Source organism: Thunnus thynnus, chromosome 8, assembly GCF_963924715.1.
Source record: "Thunnus thynnus chromosome 8, fThuThy2.1, whole genome shotgun sequence".
Classification (NCBI taxonomy): domain Eukaryota; kingdom Metazoa; phylum Chordata; class Actinopteri; order Scombriformes; family Scombridae; genus Thunnus; species Thunnus thynnus.
This window is the reverse complement of record NC_089524.1, coordinates 10463080-10480146: the sequence shown is the minus strand read 5'-3', so window position 1 is coordinate 10480146 and position 17067 is coordinate 10463080. Positions and strand designations below refer to the sequence as shown.

Genomic DNA, 17067 nt, shown 5'->3' with positions numbered 1-17067 from the left:
AACAAAACATAAAACAAAGCATTATTTAAAAAAACACTGATAGGAGTCATGCTGTTGGTCTCAATATGGTCTCATTTGTTTACGGTAATAACACTGAGTCATTTGACAAGTGTATAAATACTGGGGCCTGCGCACCTGTAGGGGAGTCTCCCAGGAGGCCTTTCCCCAGCGGCACGAGGCCCGGAGGTCGTAGAGACAAAGCCTTCTGCATCAGCAGTCTGGACGGGTCCCCGAGCAGACTGGAGACCTGAGGAGGAGAGACGTTACGTAAAGAAAGAAGGAGAAAGAAGACAAAGTGAAGTGGAAAAGTTTGTATGAGGAAAAAGGGGAAAAGGTGGACAGAAGAGAGAATACGGGGGAGGGAAAGGGAGGGACAGACAGAAGAAAACAAAATAGAAATAAGCCATTGATAGAAACACTCAATGCTGTGTAATACAGACATATAATTTAATGACTTATGAAAACAGCGGCTCAGCCTGTAGCAGTCAGCTTTTATCTATCCTACATACACACTACAGAAGAGAACAATAATAATAATAATACATCAAAAGCAGCATAAAAAGTCATTGAGGGGTAGCGAGGGAAGAAAAAAAAACACACACACACAGTATCTGCATCTGAATTGTCCACATCCAATTTCTAAAACAACATAAAATACTCCAAACATCCGTCGCTGTTGACTTTTAACTTTAATTTCAGCATTAAAAGAAAACACCTGAGACATTTTAAAAGAAAAATATGCAAATTAAGAGGTAGAGGGAGATTTAAAGCAATAAGGTTACGTGAGTTTTGGGTTGTTTAGATTCATTATGCATGAAGTGCTGAAGATGAGAAATGTAAGAGCACATATGCACATGCCCACAACTACTATGTGTTTAAGCCTCACAACTAACCTATGCAAATTTCCACACACACACACACACACACACACACACACACACACAAGTGTCTTACGCTGCTGATGCGTTTGTCTTTGATGTGCAGAAGCTGTTGCTGGGCGAGCTGCATATGCAAGAGGTTCTGTAGGACTAGTCCATTACCAAGCATAGCATTCTGCAAGGTAAAGGAAGACACATTATTGTATCATTATTGTACATCAACACCACATGCACACACACACACACAAACACAAAAAAATCCCACACAGAGGTTGACATGGTTGTGACCTGGTGTGCTTTTCCCAGTGTGAGCAGAGCCGTGGTGAGAGGAGGTCTGAGGAATGGCAGGCTGGTGTGACGGCCGTACTTCCCTGAAAACATAAACCAGCAACAAAGAAAAGAATCAAATTGTGCCTCTATTGTGATTTTTGAAGTTTGTAATGCATCAATCAATCATCAGGCATTCACAGGCAGAATTATTTATTGGACAACTGATCCATCAGTCATTTACAGCACATTTCAAACAAACAATCACACCACTGCCTTCTGTGTGATACTGAGCAGAAGTAAAGCAATATTGGGATATTATGTTACCACAAAGCAAATTGCCTCCCTCATATGACCTTTGTCCAAGTTTAAATTTAATTTAGATATTTCAGATACTGTTGAAAATACGCTCAATCAAACACATAAACAAACAAAAAAAGTTTTTAAAAAAAATTAATACTAGCAGAAAAATGCAAAATCCAAAACTTCTTCAAACAATCTGTCCTTAGCAACTGTCAGTGCTACTGACAGTTTCCTCACAAATAATAGAAGCAGCTTCAGGATCTCAATGGTACTTTCACAATTCAGGAAATATGTGCTGAAAACTATACATGAAATGCAAAACATCAAGAGAGACACTATAAATTGTGTGCATGGGATGAGGCAGTTACTGGAAATCAAAACACAATCCCTACAACGTTAAGAACTACAAGGCAGTGGATTGTGCTGAACTATAAAATGACTTGACCGATTTTAAAAAGATAGAAGCCATAGGAGCGAAATGATTATTGCAACTGCTGACAAAATTTGGTTACTGAAGAAAAACGTCTCTGAATTTTTGCCTCTCTTGGTTCTTCCACCAGCAGTCGGTTTCAGTTGAACATTCTGCTGCTATGGCAACCCCTACTGGCAGAGTCCCAGTGCAGTTGGCGTTCAAAGCCCAGTTCAGACCAAAGATTCTTGACAAGACGAAACCGTTTCAGAACATTGCAGTGGTGCGAAATGGCCCGTCTCAGCTCAACTGAAGCCGGCTGATGGCGTTGCCTGTGACTCAGCCTGTTAAGTCGCCAGTGGCTGTTTTTAGAATGTAATGCACATCGCAGCCAATCAGCTTGTAGCAAAGTCAGCTGGTCAAGTCAGCAAACTGTCAGCTGATCGAAACGGCAGAAGTTTGGTCGGAGGAAAAGAGAGTACAGAGAGTTGTTGCCATGGAGACGATACACCATATCATTTAGTCAGATTTTGCAGCATTGCAAGTAGGTGCAAGTTTCAACTGGTCTCGTTGTGAATCTTTGGTCTGAACTAAGCCTAACTGACATTGTTACATGAAGAAAGAAAACTTGGGAGATAAAGATTAAACTGTTTGGTGAAAAGTCTTGTGAAAAGATTACAGCTGAGCATGTCTGTGCACCAGTGAATGTTCAAAAAAAGGTTCAAGTAATGAATGAACAAAAGCTTCATCCTGAAAAGTTACACATATTTGAAGGGATTTGAACGATTTAGGAGGGTTTGCCCACATTCACACATTTTTTAAAAAGATTTTTTGCCATATTATTTGAGAGTAAGTGTACAGAGACAGGAAACATGGGGAGAGAGAGAGAGGGCTATGACATGCATTTGGGTCCCACAGCCAGGGATTGAACGAGGAACGTTGCAGTTATGTGGTATGTGCCTTAACCATTATGTCATCGGGGTGCCCCCATTCACACAGATTTTTAATGTTTGCAAACACTGGTCATAATGCTGCGTCTTTCACCTTCAGGTGAGTGCCACCCTATGCCTACACACAGTACACACCTCCTTTCTCTGGCTTTGTGTGCGTGTGTGATACTTCTCTGAATCACAAGGCTTCCTCATAATAAATGTAAGCGTCAATGCTAATGGTAGCTTCCTCCAGAAAAAGTAGATAAAGTTTAACATTTAATCAAGGCCCTAATTTTAGACTTTAATTGTGCATGCTCTTCTTTAGGAGAGCTCCCCCAACTCCCATCTTCTCTCCTTCCTGTTCTCATTTGTTCTACTAACGTCACACGATTTCATTTTAATACCTGATTAGCCATTCATCAAATAATGAAGCCGTCGACGAGGTGATTACAGTATACAGGATAGAGGAGGGCCTTTACAGAGGGACAGACTCTTACAGTGGATATGTGATTACTATCCGAGCCTCCCAAAGTGAAAATACTACTCAAAAGAATGAGTTCGGGAACATTGAAAATGCCTAAGATTATTCAAGGTGCACATACAGATGTGATATACCCTTTTTAGGTTGAAGATTTTTGGTTACACATTATGAAAACAAAATCTATGCACAATAACACCAAAAAAAGTGCTAGACTCAGCACTGGTCAAAAGCTGCAAATTCAGAATGTGCAGGTTACAGTTTTGTTTTTATTGTAATATACAGTAAGATGCATCTTTTATTAAACTAAAAACTATAAACCAAAAGTCCATGGTCTTCCTCAGCAGATGTTGATGATGTCAAAGTCATACTGTTATACTTTTCTACCTTTTAATATCCGGTACTTCCATTCATGTGATTCTGATTTGTCTAAATTTCTATATTTGCAACTTGTTGTTCTAAAACATTTTGTCACAGGTCATTCTGATGACAACATTGTATTATATTTTAATACATTCAATCAGTCTGTACTACAGTCCTGTGTTTTATCATCATTTTGCGAGTATAGAGATAGACTTGTGCAGGACAATATTACAGGGAGGCAGGTCCAACCTTTCCTGTGCCTATTACTGTTGTTTTCTTACAGTCACACTTCTGTCATTTGATCGTTGGGTGCGTTCTGCTCTCAGATGTGTGACTTTGCCATTTGTGCCAGACGATCTGTATCAACACTCCTCTCTAGTGCAATCCTATCCATTTCAGCTCTACATACAGTATGACAGGGCAAGCTACGAAATTACCACTTTGCAAGCACAGGGTCAATGCACTTGATCCATACAAGCAAAAACTAGCCCAAGGTCTTCTACACTACATGATATATGCTGATGAGGGTCATTATGTGTAATACAGTGGGATAAACATAATCATGAAACAATAAGAGAATATATTATACATTCAGACAGCATCAAAAATAACATCAAAACATTGAGCTGTAAGACAAGAAACCTAAAGATTCAACAACCTGATCCATCCATGCAGCAGTACTTGTCTTACCTCCTCTTTTCCCAGTGTGGTACGGTCTCATGAGGATCTGCAGGGCAGCAGGGTTGGTCATACTGGTCAACAGCTGGGCCAGGTTAGGCTCTGGTAGCAGACCTTTCCTATTACTCAGAATCTGGAAAAGAAACAAATGAAAAAATAAATAAACACACACATACACACACACACAGGTTGGGAGGAAGAAAAGTGAGTGTGTGTTGTACAGTATGTGTTTTGATCTTGTCATTAGGAGCTCCTGATGGCTGCTGTAATGATTACACCAGTTTACATCATCAGGATATGTCTGCTATGTCAGCAGAGGGGAGTCAATCTGGGAGACAAAAGAAAGAAATCTGTTTGAGAAACAGAGGTGGGGGAGAAGGGAGAGGGGAAAAAAAGATGTGAAAAACAAGACCGTGGAAGAGAGTTGGAAGGATAAAAGGTGATGTCACTTATTTCTGTGCGCAAATCAGGATTTGGCAACATTTCAATCAGTATTTGATGAGTTGCTGGATTGTTTTGTCACTGGATTTAGATTAGGATTCATTTTTGAGTGTTAACATCTAGCAAATAAGACCTAAAGATTTTTAGGGTCTGCAACAAATAGATGAACCCAAAAATCTTTAAGATTCCATATCTGAAAAGGCTTACAGACTCTTGGGGGAAGAGTAGCTCTCTAATGTCATTATTATACCAGTTTATAAAACTTTTATAACAAAACGAGTGTATAAAAACTCATGTAGCTTGAAAAATGCAGTGACCTCATTTAGGATGCTAGTGGCCTGAGGGTAGAAGCTCTTCCTGAGCCTCTCTGTGCTGGCCTGGTGTATCCAGTACCTTGTTCCCAACCGCAGCAGGGAGAAAAGGCCGTTATCCGGGTGGTTGGGATCTTTAATGATTCTCCTAGCCTTATTCATGCAGCGCCTGGTGTAATTATCCTTTAGGCTGTGTGATGACCTGACTCAAGTGGCCACAACAAAAGGGAAACACACCATGTCAATGTTTAACAAAAGATCATTTATTAAATCAAATTAAACAAATGAACTAAATATTTACAATATGGGGTGTGGATGTCAGTAGTAGTAGTGAACATGAGTGGGAGATGTGTTGTATGGTGCATAAGGACGTAAAGACAAAGAACTAAAGCAACATAACCAAATCGAAAAGGAGTCTGTGGGGAAGAAGGGAGAGCTGGAGCAGCAGCCAAGTGCCAGAGAGTCAGCCAGAGATTGAGCTGTGCTGCAGCCAAGAATTGAATAACCTGGGAACACCTTAAGGTTGTGCTAACGATCACCTGCAAAAGCAAAGCAGACAACCAGGTAAACTGGTTGTCTGCAGCAAAAACAGCACACAATAGATGACACTGCAGGGTCATCACAGGCAGCGTAGAGCACCGCCTATTGTATGTTCACCCGAACGAACCACTCTCTGCAGGGCCTTGCGGTCCTGTTCAGTGCTGTTTCCGTACCAGGCAGTGATGTTCCCGTTAGGATACTCTCGATGGTGCAGGAGTAAAAATTCCTCAGTATTTTAGAGGATACCTGGAATTTCCTCAAGCGTCTGAGGTGAAACAGTCTCTGCCTTGCCTTTCTCACCACCAAGTCAGTATACAGCACCCAGGTCAGGCCCTCAGTGATGTGGACACAAAAGTACTTGAAGCTGTCTATCCTCTCCACCAAAGACCCGTTGATATTGAGGGGGGCGTAGTTTCTTCCTTGCTTCTTCCCAATGTCCATTATCAGCTCCTTAGTCTTGCTGACATTCAGGAGTAGGTTGTTGTCCTGACAAACTTGACAATGGTGTTGGAGTTGAAAGTGGCTACACAGTCGTATGTGGAGGGAGTAGAGCAAGGGGCTCAAAATGCAGCCCTGAGCTGCTCCAATGTTAAGGATAAGGGTAGAAGAGGTGTGTCCACCTACTCCCACCACCTGGGGTCTGCCTGTCGGGAAGTCAAGGATCCACATGCACAGTGAGGTGTTTAATCCCAGATCCTTGAGCTTTGTGACGAGCCTAGAGGGAACTATGATGTTGAACGCTTAACTGTAGTCAATGAACAGCAATCTCACATAGTTCCCTTTCTTGTCCAGGTGAGATAAGGTGCTGTGGAGGATGTGTGCTTTGGCATCTTCTGTTGATTGGGTGGGACAGTTGGCAAACTGTGGTGGGTCCAGTGTGCTGGGTAGTGAGGAGCAGATGTAATCCTTGACCAGCTGTTCAAAGCATTTCATCACTACATAGGTCAGTGCTACTGGGCGGTAGTCGTTCAGGCAGGCTGGTCTTGTTTTCTTGGGCACAGGAATGATGGTGGACTTCTTGAAACATGTGGGTATGACAGACTGAGCCAGGGACAGGTTGAATATCATTGTGAGCACTGGTGCTAGCTGGTCAGCACATAGTTTGAGGACCCACCCACTGATGCCGTCTGGTCCTGCTGCTTTCTTGGTGATCACATGCTTGAAAGCCCTCCTGATGTCGTGCTCAGAAAGGGTGACAGATGTGAAAGGTGTACCCATCCATCCATTGACCTCTGCTTCAGCTGTTTTTGCTTGATGGCTGCCGATGGTCAAAGCCAGCTCAAAAAGAGGACTGTGGATTTTGTCCCCTATTGCTTACATTATAAGTGCATTTGGAGGGGATCTTCTAATGGCCAGTATGAACAGGAGGAATGATTCCAGCCAGCAAACCTGTTTCAATGTTCACTTGGGCACCTGACTGTTGTTTTAAGACAGACTTGAAAAACTGCAAACCTATCCTTTAACTTGCCAGTGGCTACCATATGTTTGTATGTACCATGTTTTGTATTTAATGTCTTATAGATTGCATTCTCAGCACACATGACGCACCTTTAGATGCATGTAATTTGACATAACAGGCTGAATTTCCTGGAACTAAATGATCTCTGCTGAAATCAAAAGATGTACTGTAAGGCACACTCCCAAATAAGAATTCAATCACTCATTAGGTTGCGGAAATGTAATTCAACATGCTCAAATGAAATCCTATTGAATTGGACTGCGTCAAATCGAATGGAGCAGCCCTTGCTCTGGTGGATCCTCCTGGTCCTCGGCACTGACATTACGGCTGTAGCTCTCGCTGGCTGGCCCAAAGACACGGCTATTTAAAACAACATTAGCAGGATGGTGATATTTCCTCCTTGTCTGCCCCTGAGCTACAGCATGACTCCAGCTCAAGTCAACCTTGTTTCCTCCCTGTCACATCCCGAAGAGAGAGCATTACTGATGGGGATGGAGTGGGTTTGACTCCAGCCTGACAGCGAGAGAGGAAGAGGAGAGTGCACACATACTGTACAGTGTTTTTGTTTGTTACAGCAAGGAAAATCGGCATGTGTGCATGTGTGTGCGTGAATGCTGGTGTTGAACAAGGCCGGTTGTGGCTGACAGCGTCTTTCAAGGGATGAGGGGAGAGGAGGAGGAGGAGGAGGAGGAAGGGGAGGAGGAGGAGAAGGAGGAGAGCTCTCTCATTTCTTTTCCTTCTGCTGGAGAAAATGTCAGCATGCATCAGTCTGTTTGGCTACTGGCACAAAATCCAGCCACACACCCACACACTAACACACACACACACACACACTCACATACCGAGGAGGTAAGGAAGCCGCGAAGAAGGGAAGGCGAGAAGTATCACGTAAGGAAAAGGAGAGAGAAGGATGGAGGGAGAAGAAAAGAGGAGGGAGGAGGATGCCATCTGGTCCTCAGCGTTCACTCTCACATTCACTAACTGTAGAAATGAGAGAATTGCCTCAGAGGAGAACTGTAGCCAGGAGTCGGTCTTGATCTCTTCCTGAATGTCTGATGTTTCTTTTACCGGCTGTACACATTCACTGCAATAATCTTTAAGGAGCCTCAGGGTACTAAGGCAACCTTGCAGTCCTCACAGGCTTAAATGTGTTTCTGCCTCTCTACCTTTTCCTTTCCTTTCTTAACCTTTCCCTTTTCTGGTCTCTATCTCAATCGATGCCCCGTTTTGTTTCACTGAGTCTTCCTCGTGTCTCCCTTATCTTCCTTAGCTGATTTATTCAAAAACACATTTTCTTTTCGTCTTTTCATCCCCTTCATTGCAATTCAGACTCTGACCGTTAGTGCTCTGCTTTTCAATCGGTAATTTCAACTCTATTCTATCAGCATCCATCTCAAGGTTACAACCTCTTTACTCGCACCTGATCATTCATCAACAGCTGTGAGTAGCATCACAGAGATTACAAATGTCAGTCGTATTTCATCAGAATCAAAAGTGGTAGGGTAGCAGTATGAAATTTAAGAATGAAGAATATCGGGCTAATGTAAGTGTTGGTCAATGTATACAAAACATTTTGTGAAAATTGTGTTGCAGTTTTAAATGTTACAACTTTTAATTGTGGCAGTCAATTAGCTCAATTAGTGTAATTTAAAATACATATTGGACAGGAGTTACAAAGTGAGCTGTAATGATCCTCAATGACCTAAAGTATTCCATAAACGTGCAAAAAATATGATTTAGGATTTCCATTTGACACGAGTAACAATGCTGTAGTTTTTTGTCGATGGGGAGTTTAAGGGAAAACATGCAAAACACTTACTCGGTTACTTCTGACATTGTGAATGACTGCCATTATTAACTTTGGATTATAAAAAGATTAAAATTATATATTATAATTCATGCACTGAATTACCTTGCATACAGTATCCAGTATTAAGATGGTACTGATCACAATACCCAACTTTTGTAACACCTGTTCTGGAAAAAGACCACTGAATAATATAAAGTAGGCCAATATAATAAATGACACCTTTTAAGTAAAATACAAAAAACACAAATAACATAAAATTAATAAACATAATATACAAAAATATTTATGAAAAAATATACTTAAAAAAAATGAAATCACCAAATTGAGCTACATCAATAACATGACAAACTACAGTTTATTGTAGCCCACTGCTTTTGAGAGACAGAAAGTACTGCCAATTCCATTTTCCCATCTCAAAGAGAATTTGCATTTATCAGACAATTGGTGTATTAACAACCATTATCCACACTCTTATAAGCTCTTTTCCCTCTACGAAAATAAAAAAGGCTGTGAGTCACAGAGTCAGAAAGAGACATAAGAGTGTAGAATTCACCACCACATTTAAGTCTTTCCTTGAATGTAAGACAACCCGATTCATCAGATTTCCATTAAAAAAAAAAAACTATGCTATATTTTGGGCCAGTACAGTAAAAAAATTTACTAACTACTCACTACACTGTCTGTCCGTCTCTCTCAGTCCTATACATACACACACAAACTTATCATGAACCATGTGATTGATTTTGATTGCAAAAGCATTGAAACTTTCGCTGCTGTGTTCCTTTTCCACTTTTGCATCTAAATATTGCACCTGTGAGTACATTAGATTATATATAAAATCAATGCACCCACGAAGATTAACTAGTACTTTGCTTTTTTTCTAGAAATGACTGGAACTCTCACTTGTATTTACATCTTGTGTGTGGAAATCTGCTTTTGTGTATCCATTTGAATGTCTGTGCGTGTGTGTATGAGTGTCATACTGTACTGTGTCGCGGGCTGTGAGTGTGGTTTATTTCAAGCAGCGGGAGACAGTGGAGGAGCCCAATCAGACTATAGAACTATAATTATCATGTCAGTGCCTCTCTGCCACCACAGTACTGTGTAGGAGGGGACACCACAGCTACAAAGACTATTTCAGCCAGAGGGTGTTCATGCATGTGTGCCATGTCAAACCTCAGTGTATCTGAATACTGGATGTGCAATAGCGGGTTGGCAACGACTTCACAGTTAGATGTATCTGTGAGAATGTCTGCTTGTTCTAATGCATGAAAGTCTCAAAAGTCTGATGTACAGTAATGTAGAGCACCAACCTTTGGCCAAACAGTATATGAATTCCAGATTTGATTAAATATTTCTATCAAGATTAGAGGCGTTAGGGTTTATTAAAATTTAAACTGTATTCTTTAATCTTTTTCCACACCCTGTGCAGCAGTGAGATGCTGTGGCCCTGTAGTACCATGTTACATCACTCAGCTGTCATGCTAGTGCAGCTATGGTTGTCCTGATTCAAAAATCTAGCATGAAGAGCAGAGCAACATAGCTGGTTCACGTCTGATGCTAGACTATTCACCTCTGCCATAACTGCTGCAATCACCTGTAGGGGTCTAAGTTCTCCAAAGACTCAGTTATTACTGTCACTCCTCTGTCTCTGCTGTGCTTAGCTTGGTGTATCTTTTTGGGGAGAGACAAGTTTAAAGCAGTAATATAAATTATACATATTCTGCATTCACATAACGTATGATATGAGTATGATATGAACTCCCATACACACACAAAGGCAAAAACTGTACAATAGCCAGTAAGTTATTCTTTGGAGTCATCATTTAGAGGAATAATACTAGTTGGATGAATGATGTGTGTGCTTTGTTTGTTTTACAGAGTGAGCTTTTAAACCTTTGACAAGAGGGCAGCAGGTTGTACTGGGTGTTCAGCGGGTGGGAGGCATTATGTTTGATTTGTTCGGCCTTGCTGATGGCTCTCGTTTTGCGAAGAGATGCTATGTTTTGTCAAGTGCTGCAACACATTACTTGCTGTGTTGACTTTTTAAAATATTCTGTTGGAAGGATACCAATCAAGAAAACAGAAGGTTATCCTTTTGTGGGTGTTGTACGTCTACTTGAGGCCTCCTGACTACACTCACTCACTCACTCACTCACTCAGTCCTTCAACATTTGGATTGGGTGGTTTGTATATAAATGCGCCGGCCTGATGATCCTGTAAATTCGTGATGGCAATCCCTGATGTTTTGTGTGGACATCATTTATGTATAAGCACATTCTTTAGATTAACATCCTGCATAAATGTTAAAATGGAGTGTAACCTCAAATCCTGATACTGTGTTTATGGGTCTGTGATGATGTTCTATGCTTCTCTTGCGTGCTTCATACTCACCATACCCTGGGCGGCGATGAGTGCAGCCAGGGTGCTTCTCCCTGAGGTGCCTGGGGTACAGAGTGACAGACGGACCTCCTGTCCTCCCACCAGTGTTCTGTCCATCTCTATCAGCACCGCCTCTGCCTGCTCTGCACTCTCATACTCCACCACACCGAAACCTCGCACTGGGCTGCCCTCATCCTGAGCAAGCTGGAAGACAAGACAAAAATAAAAATTAGCATTCGATTATGACAACTGACTTTTAAAGGGGGCCTATTATGCTCATTTCAAGCTCTATATTTTTTATTCTGGGACTCCACTAGAGTAGCATTGCATGATTCACAATTTAAAAAATCCTTATTTATCTTATACTGGCCCTTTATACAGCCCCTTAGTTCAGCCTCTGTCTGAAACAGGCCACTTTAGCTCCTGTCTCTTTAAGGCCCCCCTCCCGATGAGCCCGCTCTGTTCTGATTGGTTAGCTTCCGGAAGCCGCGTCATGGCCGACTTCCACCAGCTCCAGAGGCTACATAAACTTGTTTTTCTCAGTCTTTGCTCCAAATGTCAACTTCTCAAATCTATCCGTACATGTTCGAGCCCGAATCCGATCTAGAATACGAGAATAGACAGCACGAGCATCCACAGAAACAAAGATTACAGCAGGACATCTTTTTTTGATGAATATTACGCTCATTACCTGCTTATTGTGTGACATAATGGTGTAAGCCTTGTGTGGGAAATGTGCTAAAATGCCAACTGTAGTGTCAGGAAATAATATATAAGCTATAAGGTAATATAGCTGGTAAAATGTTATACTGCTGTCGCCAAATAACTGTATAGTATCTCGCTGCACCATGCGTGCTGTGCCTGGAGCAGAGGACCATATAAAGAAATCCATCACGAGTTGACATCAGCTTGTCTTGAAAGTGAAAAAAAAAAGTTGCAAACCGAGCGTTCAGAGCAGTCTGAAGCCTGAGCTTTCTGCTCACAGGGATTACTTTTACGTATGTTTATCTCATTATTTGAAACTTTGGCAATATTTAATACGACCATCTGACATTATAACATTTATATATATAACAGAAAATAAGGAAATGCATAATAGGTCCCCTTTAAAATTAAGCCTACAGGTTTTTAAATTGCACAATGTTATCCGTTCTAATGTGGATGTTTTCAGCTTAAATTTGAAACTGTACAGTACAAATCATGTGTCATGGCATCTGTAAACTGCACATACTGTATACTGGTCTGAAAAAGCAGAGATCCAGAAGTAACACAAGAAGACTTCTCATATTATTTAATACATTACACTCTTTTGGCGGATTGGAGTAATCGCTGGAAAGTGAGTTTTCAAAGTCAGACATCTCAGCACACCACAAGGCAGTTGGTATTGATCAACCACTCTCAAACTTGTCACATATACGCAAGATGTATTTTGGTCATTTTGTGCTTCAGGGCAAGAAAAGCTTCACTTATTGCGGTTTTTATATAACCAAAAAGATTTATACCTCCACAGCAGCTATGCCTAAAAGAAAAGTTTAATTAAACCTCCACTCTCTCACAGCTTGAAGTTATTTAGCTCTGTGAGATCTGTAGCTTGTAACTTGTTACTGGTGCAAAGAATAATATCTGGACTTTGAGGTAATCTCATTATTACAACTGTAGGGTTACATAAGTTTAATTGGGTTACTTAAACAAGCTGATACATTTTGCCACTAGTTCACCTGCTCCAGTATCTGATTAAAATGAGTGGACTGATTTTTTGCTGTGTGTGTTGTGTTATATTCAACAATGAGGTTATGTTTTTGGTCGTGTTTATCTGTCTATTAGTTCACAGGACATCTCCAAAACTACCTCAGAGACTGTCACTAAAATATGACACAAGTTGCCATTCCTGGCATCCCTTCTCAGTTTGTACCAACCAGCAACTATTAAGGAAGAAACAGACATCTCTGCCTCATCTATAATTATTTTTTTACTGTAGATTGTTGAACCTCAGCATAAAATGATGAATTGACACTAAAACCTCAAGTGAAACACACATTTTCTCCTTTAACGCTTCACCAGCTTTCTGCAGGAATTAAGAAAAATGCACCACCAGAGGCATTATTACCACTACATGTTTAAATGGAGTGTATGTATTTGAGAGTGGATTTTTCCTTCAATATGTAAGAGGAAATGTACTCACTGATAATCTAATCATCTAATATAAACTGCATGCTGCTTAATAGAGGCCTTCTTTTTCTGACCAGATATGGCAAATGCCTGGAAACACTACTTTCTTCTATCTTTTAATAAATCATCAGGGCAACAGACGTCCCTGCAAACAGTCTCCTTTCTATTTCTGCACTAAGTTCATGGCCCCATCTGGGAATAGTAATATAAGAAAGCTGACTGTTAGAGCATTTTATGTTTCTGAATTCAATGGCCAAAACAATCTCAACCAGAGCAGGCCATCCATGCCACCAAAGTAACGACGGTGATGTACTTCACTCAACTGCAAAGCCAGCAACAAGTCCAAAGTTATCAGCCTATTGCTAATCCATCTATATTGTTTCATGAGACTTTTAGGCTAACAAATGTATTCATTGAATGTAAATTCAAACAAACACACCAACAAGAGTTTATGATCAGGATTAAAATTACCTTTAAACAAGAACCTAAACCCTTCCACTTGCAAGTGAGTGCTTGTGTCTGACAGTATCTTACAGTTTTTTGGAAGTAACTTGTCTCAGCTCCTTTTGTCAAAACGGATAGATCAAAAATGACATGATGTAAGAGATATAGCCTCTTGCACTTCCTGAACTGCTCCAGGGAGTAACCATTCACACACAAGTTTGTGTGTAAAAGTATCAAAAAATGGTGACAGATATGAACTGATTTATAATCTACAGCCACCAATTTAATAGATAGGCCGATGTAACATCTGGCCTCATCTGGCCTCAACATGAAAGGGTGATGGAACAATGTTACTACATTTTCTTTATGGTTACTGGTCAATAAATGGATCTCTTAAGGCCAGAGTGTAGTGCTGACCAGTAACATTACTTCCGAAGAAGATTGACTCTTCTGTCATGAAGGGTCAGGCATTTCCACTGTGTGAGGAGCAGCTAAATAATGCAGGCTAACAGCTTAAAGCTAATGGACGATATTAGGTTATGACACTGGCTAAGAGCTAATGGCTTATGGTTAAAACACACCACTTGATCTATTGTCAAAAGTGGCTGAATTCAATGAAAATACAAAGAAAATTCAGAAGGAGTGCTTCATTTATCTTATCTTTATCTAATCTTAGAAAGGACATGCTCACTGTGTGACTGTTAAAGAATCTGGTGACACATATCAAGTCTAGATTAAATGTTAGATGTAAATGATTAGATTAAATGTACGTCATATTTACAGATCTCACTTATGAGACACCTAGCATTCAGACTACAGCTAGACTGATAACTTGGCGGGGATGACATATCAGCAGATATTTGATTATTGAAGATATATCAGTATTGGATTATTGTGGCTAATAACAAGAAATATTAGTACAGTAATGCCAAAGAAATGTTTGATGTAATTTAGAAAGTGTTTCCATTACATTGTTTGTCCACGAAAGAGCACATATTAATTTTTCAACTGCAAAATGCCCTGCTCAGTACATGTCATGGTCACCAATATTAAAAAAAAACAACAACAAAAAAAAACAACAAAGCAAATTTCAGGGATCCTTATCAAAAATGTATGTTTACAGAGTGCCCTGTTATCTGAATGGTGACTGTGCATGCCACATAACTGCAACGTCTCTGGTTCTATTCCAGCTAATGACCTTTGTTGCACGTCATACCCATCTCTCTCTTCCCTTGTTTCCTGTCTGCCTCTTTGCTGCCCACTGTCTAATAAAGGCAAAAATGCCAAATAAATAAACATATAATCTTTAAAAATGTATGTTTACATTGTGTGGAAATGTAAAACAAAAACATTTTTAAAAAAACTATCAGCCAATAAATTGTCAGACTCTTAACAGTATCAACAGAAAAAACATGCGGCATAGGTCGGGCAATAATTCAGAGTGGCCAGATCCGCAACTTTTTCAGGAAAGTGTGAAATAGCAGAGATGATACAAGAAGAAACCAATGATTGCCATTATTCATAAAATGTCTACTGTCAAAAGGCAGATTGTCGTTTAGTTTGAATTGATGCACTGATCCAACATCTCTCTACACAGATTCTGATACCTCAGCTCAGGGTGTCTGACAATACAGAGTACTAATCTGATACCAGTGCTCTTTTTTTCCCCCACATTTTAATATTGTGTACCTTACTGCGTTGAACTCACATTTTTATGTAAGTTAATGTGAGGCCAGAGATTATTGCAGCACTAAAAACTAAGTGAGGTGTATCAGAGCATCCCTAGTTTGAATGTACCTGAGAAGCCCCAGAGCTCTGCAAAGGGAAATATACAGTACATACAACCGGCAGAACAGTAGACAAATATGTGATTCACAATGTGTTTCCACATTATTATGGTATTAACACATGAGGAATTAACATAGTTTCACTGAGTCAAATCATGCTGACCCTGACACTCTTTCAACCAACTTCTATAAAGCATTTACATACTTGCAGTGACAGTAACAGCATCTCAAAAACACTTAAGATCTGACAATTTCCATCAACAAATGGTTCTTCTGCTGTGCTTGGCAGAATAGGCTCTCCTCTTGAGGGTAACTCCTTGTTATGAATCCAAGCAGTGAACAAGAGATTCTTCAGCGAGCATGATTAAAAACCCCACATGGCTGTACCCAACAGAGCTCAGCACATACAAAGACAAGAATACACATAATGCAAAGGGAAAGAGATGTCATGGCATTCAAGGTTAATAAGAAAACAGAACGGAGGACGCCGGGGTGCTGGAAGAAGAAATCAAGCACCAACATTAGCATGTTGCAGGTGGTTTGAGGATACGTGTTATCAGCTGAGAGCAGGCATTAGTTTAGCGTTCTGCCTGAAATGATGTGATGCATTACAAGAACATGATGCTCACTGCTTTCAAAAAATGAAACTATTTAAACTTCTAGCCATAACATAAATATTATAAACATTAGCTTGCAGCTGTAGACAAAATATCTACAGCTGCAAGCTAATGTCTCATTTTATCTATAAAATGAGATTTAGTCTATTGAATTTTAGAAAAAAGTGAAATGCCATCACTTCACATTGCTTGTTTTGTCCAAACAGTCGAAAGCCAACAATATTTTGTTTACAATGATATAAAGCAGACACAAGCAGAAAAAAACAGAGAATAATTGGATATTTGACTTAAACGATTAAGCAATTATCAAAATAGTTGACTAATTGATTAATCAACTAATCACTTTAGCTCTAAAGAGAGACTTCAGCGATACATATAAAAATGGAATGGGAAAACAAAAGTTTTATTATATATCTTTGGTTTTGGTAGCAACGAGTTATATCTTCTCTTTATGTTAAGAAGTCACTTTCTACACTATATTTCATATGGATGCTTAAGTACAACATACTGCATCAGCCAATATTATAAACAGCATTTCCAACAAGGCCCACTAAAGTTTCAGAGGATTTGTGATTGCAATAAAACGTTACTTATCATATAACCACTTATGCAAAGCCATCATATCAGATGTTCTTGTAAAAATGGACAGATTACGAATCAGTGGGAGACAAATGTATTTGTACTTTCTCAGCCTGAGCACTGACGCCTGTTAGCATCAGCGCTCAATCAAGTGGCCCTCCACTTCCTCCCTCCACCCCTCCCTTCTCTCCTCCACTCATTCGTCTGCTGTTCCCTCCGG

General features: G+C 40.2%; 1 protein-coding gene across 2 annotated transcripts in view; it reads right to left on the bottom strand.

Moving 5' to 3' along the window:
* The window catches only part of raver2 (ribonucleoprotein, PTB-binding 2), a 101632-nt gene that overhangs the window by 22146 nt on the left and 62419 nt on the right, over positions 1-17067 (bottom strand). Inside the window, exons 5-9 of one of the 2 annotated variants that reach the window (XM_067596434.1) lie at positions 11264-11455; positions 4321-4441; positions 1167-1249; positions 955-1053; positions 136-247 (exon numbers count right to left, since the gene is read on the bottom strand). In XM_067596434.1, coding sequence (XP_067452535.1) covers positions 136-247; positions 955-1053; positions 1167-1249; positions 4321-4441; positions 11264-11455 — 607 coding nt within the window. The remainder of the gene's footprint in view (positions 1-135; positions 248-954; positions 1054-1166; positions 1250-4320; positions 4442-11263; positions 11456-17067) is intronic. The other variant, XM_067596435.1, reaches the window with a different exon arrangement.